Source organism: Chenopodium quinoa, unplaced genomic scaffold, assembly GCF_001683475.1.
Source record: "Chenopodium quinoa cultivar QQ74 unplaced genomic scaffold, ASM168347v1, whole genome shotgun sequence".
Taxonomy (NCBI): Eukaryota; Viridiplantae; Streptophyta; class Magnoliopsida; order Caryophyllales; family Amaranthaceae; genus Chenopodium; species Chenopodium quinoa.
The window spans coordinates 889,846-894,715 of record NW_018743283.1 but is presented as its reverse complement, the minus strand read 5'-3'; the positions used below and the strand labels follow the sequence as shown (position 1 = coordinate 894,715).

Here is a 4,870-nt window from a genome sequence, read left to right as displayed (position 1 = left end):
TTGATTTTGATTTGATTAGATAAGCTTTATTGAATGCATTTGACTTTTTATTTATATAGTAGATTTGTTTGCATGTGTTTGACATTCATTTGATTAAATAAGGTTTGTCTTGAATGCATTTGACTTTCATTTATTTTATTTTTATTTATTTAAATGTGTTTGACTTTCATTTGATTCAATTTGCTTTGTTTGAATAGTTTTGACTTTTGTTTGATTCAATTAGCTTTTGTGTGAATGTATTTGACTTTCTTTTGATTTAATAAGCTTTGTTTAATGCATTTACTTTCATTTGATTCAAATAGATTTTTTAAAAATGTGTTTGACTTTCATTTGATTTCGTAAGCTTTGTTTAATGCACTTGCCTTTCATTTAATTCAAATAATTTTTTTTAATGTGTTTGACTTTTATTTGATTCTATTAGCTTTGTTGAATTAATTTGACTTTCATTTAATTCAATGAGCTTTATTTGAGTGTGCTTGACTTTATTTGATTCAATCAATTTTTTTGAATACATTTGACTTTCATTTTATTTAATTAGTTTTGTTTGAATATGTTTGACTTTCATTTGATTCAATTAGCTTTATTTGAATGTGTATGACTTTCATTTGATTCAATAAGCTTTGTTGAATGCATCTGAATTTTATTTGATTCAATTAACTTTGTTTGCTTTTTTTTTTTCTTTCGTTGAATTCGTATTTGGTTTGTTGAATGTATTTGGGTTTCATTTAATTCAATTAGCTTTGTTAAATGTACGTACTGGACTTTCATTTGATTATGTAAGCTTTGTTTGAATATGATTTGACTTTCATTTGACTCAATAAGGTGTATTGAATGCATTTGACTTTCATTTATTCATTTTTTTCCTTAGGAATGCATTTGACTAATATATATAATTTTATTCAATTAGCTTTGTTTGCATGTGTTTGAGTTTAATTTGATTAAAAAAAGGGTTGTTGAATGCATTTGACTTCCATTTGATTCATTGTGCTTTGGTTGAATGTGATTATGAGTTCTATTTGATTCAATTACTTCATAGTGTTGAATGTTGTTGAATTTTATTTGATTCAATTTTCTATTTATATGAATGTGTTTGACTTTTAATTTATTCAATAAACTTTGTTAAATGCATTTGACTTTCATTTGATTCAAGTTAGTTTGTTTGAATGTGTTTGACTTTCATTTGATTAAATTTATTTTGTTTGAATGTGTTTTTTGACTTTCATTTGTATTTATATGCTTTATTGAACGCATATGACTTTCACTTGAATCAATTTGCTTTGTTGAAATGTGTTGACTTTCAGTTGATTCAATAATGTGTTGACTTTCATTTAATTCAATTTGCTTTGTTTTGATAATGTGTTTGACTTTTATGTGATTCAATTTGCTTTGTTTTAATAATGTATTTGACTTTCGTTTGATTCAATTAGCATAATTGATTGCATTTGCCTTTTATTTTATATAATTACCTTTGTTTAATGCATTTGATTTTCATTTTGTTCAATTCGCTATGTTTGAATGTGTTTGATTTTCATTTGATTCGACAAGATTTATTGAATACATTTGACTTTCAATTGATTCATTTTATTTGTTTGAATGTGCTTGACTTTCATATGATTTAATTAAATTTTTTGAATACATATTACTTTCATTGAACTAAATTTGTTTTGTTCGTTAAATGCATTTGACTTTCGTTTTATTCAATTTAATTAATGGAGATTGGTTTGGTTGAATCATATGAAAATCTTATCCTAGTTAGTTTTGATTTCATCAAATGACGAAGAAAATAAAATTAAAGAATTAAGATATTTTTGATAATTTTGAAAGATAAAGATATTTGAGAAAATTTTAATAAGTCAAGAAAAATAATCAAAAATAAATTTTTAACAACTATAATTGGAGTGATCAAAATTGTTGTTCCAATTGTATAAGATTAAATTAAAATCTAAATTTAATTTAATGTTCAATAATGGATCCTTTTATGTACACCAAATAATGATTTAACTCTAACATCTAAATTAAACTACAATTTAATTTAGCTAATTCAAAGATCCAAAGACATGAGAAGGAGCACAAGGAGAGTTCTTCCAAGCCTTGGCATGCGTCTTCAAGATCTCTCTAGCCTTCTCCTTAGTCTTTGCCTCACAATCAACTTGTAATACCAAGCATAACTTCGTCACCACCCCTAGTTGCACCATCTCCTGCACCACACTCGGAGTCCCCGAAAATTTCGAAATGGCGTACAATATCTTTATCCCCCTCTCCGTAGCAAAATGAGACACTCTTAGGATTTTCTTCGACACCACAGCTAAACCCGCAGCATGGCCTAGCAACTCTGCCCTTCCCTCAGCACACCCGCTGAGCTGGTCCAACACTGCTAGTACCATTTCAATATTCCTCCTCTCATTACACAACAATAGAAACTCGATCATTACTGGGACCGCCCCTGCCTCGACAACCCTAATCCTGTTCCTCCCCCAGGGGCACGCCAAGGCCAACACTTTAAGCGCAGCCTTGGTAGCCTTAGGGGAGACATCATCTTTTATCAACTCGACTACTTGTACAAAATGTTTGCGACTAAATGCGACTAACTGCGTTGGCTCGGCTACTTGAACTAGCTGCTTCATAAGCCCTATAGCATACGATCTCGACTCGTAGCTATTCTTTTGCATGATCCTCACCAATGAATCAACCAACAATCCATCATTCTCCTTCAACACTTTCTTTAACACCATCTCATCCGATATCTGAAGATGAGATAGTATCCTCAAAGCTTCATCGCTCACACTATTGTAAGTACTATACTTATTATCTTCATCCGACTCACTAACCACAATCAGGCGCACCAAGAACTCGGCAACACCTGGGGTAGTCTCCAAGCAACGCTTGTTAGCACTACTTCCAAAAGCAATAGACTTGAGCTTGTCAAGATTGTTAACAAGGCGGTGAGCCGACGAGTTGGAGGCATCATCAATAAGCTTCAACACCTGTGTTTTCGTAACCGGGGGCTTCGGGGTAGGAAAGCGTTCAACGCCATAAGAAGCATTAAGAGTACACCAAGATTGAGCAAGCCTCCTAAGAGTATGATTAGGTGTAAGAAAACAATCACAAGAATCAATATTAAGAGGTTGTTTAGTAACAGGACAAGTTGTATTATTGTTAGTAAACACCCATTTTTCAATACTTTCACGATCATAAGTTATTCCTGTTGGAACTGTTATTGGATCTTTCATTATTTGTAATGAAATTGGACAAATGAAAAATGATGGTACATCTATTTCTTCATTATGATCCATTTTTTTTGGTAATTTTTTGGTGATTTTTGGTTGACTTTTTAAAGGTTTATTTTGTAGGAATTAATTAAGATGTAATTGTAAGTAATATTTTGGATTTGATGTGTTTGAAGGTTTTGGAAATGAAGAGATTATTTGTTGTTATTGTTGATGGTTTTGGGGTTATATATATGTGCAAGGTTGGTGCAGTGTATGAAATTCAAAGGTCAAAACACGGAAAAAACAAAGAAATGAAAATTTATTTTTATTAAAAATTAAAGTAGACTTTTCAAACTAATTGAAAGGCTCAAGACAATCGTATATGACTAATACAACTTTTCTTCTTATTTTGATTAATAAATTACAACCTGGTATTTGCAAAAGTTAAGCGGTAATATTATTATTATTATTATAATAATCAGTTGTGTTAGTGGAAATTTTCTACAAAATTCAGGAATATTCTTTTGGAAAAACAAATTTGTTGATTATGTCAAGATTAGGAGGAAATTTTAAGGATTTTGCTTATAATCCCATGATGAGTGAGTAGTAATAATTTTCTTAAGTAACAAAAATTTTGAGCCTAAACTAAATGTATTCATATCACATTCGACCTATTGTGGTCAATTATGCAAAACTTCGATACTAAAAGTTGTTAAAATACACGGTACATATATGTATCTCATGGAATTGATGTTTGACTGTAAAAGTGATTGCGTATAACACTTGAATATTGTTTGACATCTTTGATCATAAAAAGTCATACATAGCATATATTTTAGAGATGGAGATTATTGTACTCGTATAACGGTACAAGATAGCTACAAGATCCTGCATTTATTGGAAAGTTAAATCTATGCAATTTCGTTGAGTCCTACCACGTACATTATACTAATTTGCTACTCAACTTTTCTTGTAAATCTTTTAAATACACATAATCTTTTATTAGTCTATATAAAATTGATTTCAAGGACTTTACTTAAGACTATTAAACATAATAGGTGCACTAATTAAACACAATTTATGAAAACCAAAATGAATAGATTATTTGTTAAATGAAACAACCCACTAAATACAAATGTTGAGAAGAGAGTGACATGCATGCAAAAATGAGCTGCTGCGTAAATTTGACTTTCTAAGAAAGTAGTACTAGTACAAGTAAAAGAAGAGACAACTAAGAAAAATATATGAATATGATGGATAAACTCGTGGCCTGGTCAATTTAAATATAAAGTCTATTTAATTTATTATGGGATTAATATTAAAAATAAAAATAATAAAGAAGCAGGTGCGCAGATGCCGACATTATGATTGAATCTTCGAGGCGGCTACCTTTGCATTACTGCTAGTTTAGCTACTATGGCCATTTTGGTGTGCGTTTCTTTCATCTACCCTTTTTTGACCACTCTATTTTGTCACTTTATAGTTTGCAATATACTCCAAGTCTCTAATAGGCCAATTCCTCCATTTTAGGGGTGTCAATTCCGGTAAACAGTTCAGATTTGAGTTGGATTTATTAGTTTTGGGTTAATGGGTCGATTTATAACAGGTTAAATTAATTAGTGGGTTGGTTAAGGTTGGTTTTGAAAATCATCCGGTCAGTT

General features: G+C 30.4%; 1 protein-coding gene across 1 annotated transcript; it reads right to left on the bottom strand.

Moving 5' to 3' along the window:
* Nucleotides 1-1,930: 1,930 nt before the first annotated feature.
* Nucleotides 1,931-3,469, bottom strand: LOC110735400 (E3 ubiquitin-protein ligase PUB23-like). The gene has a single exon (XM_021915592.1). It carries the CDS (start codon nucleotides 3,291-3,293, stop codon nucleotides 2,037-2,039), a length of 1,257 nt encoding a protein of 418 aa, XP_021771284.1. The 5' UTR covers nucleotides 3,294-3,469; the 3' UTR covers nucleotides 1,931-2,036.
* Between the last annotated feature and the right edge of the window lie 1,401 nt (nucleotides 3,470-4,870).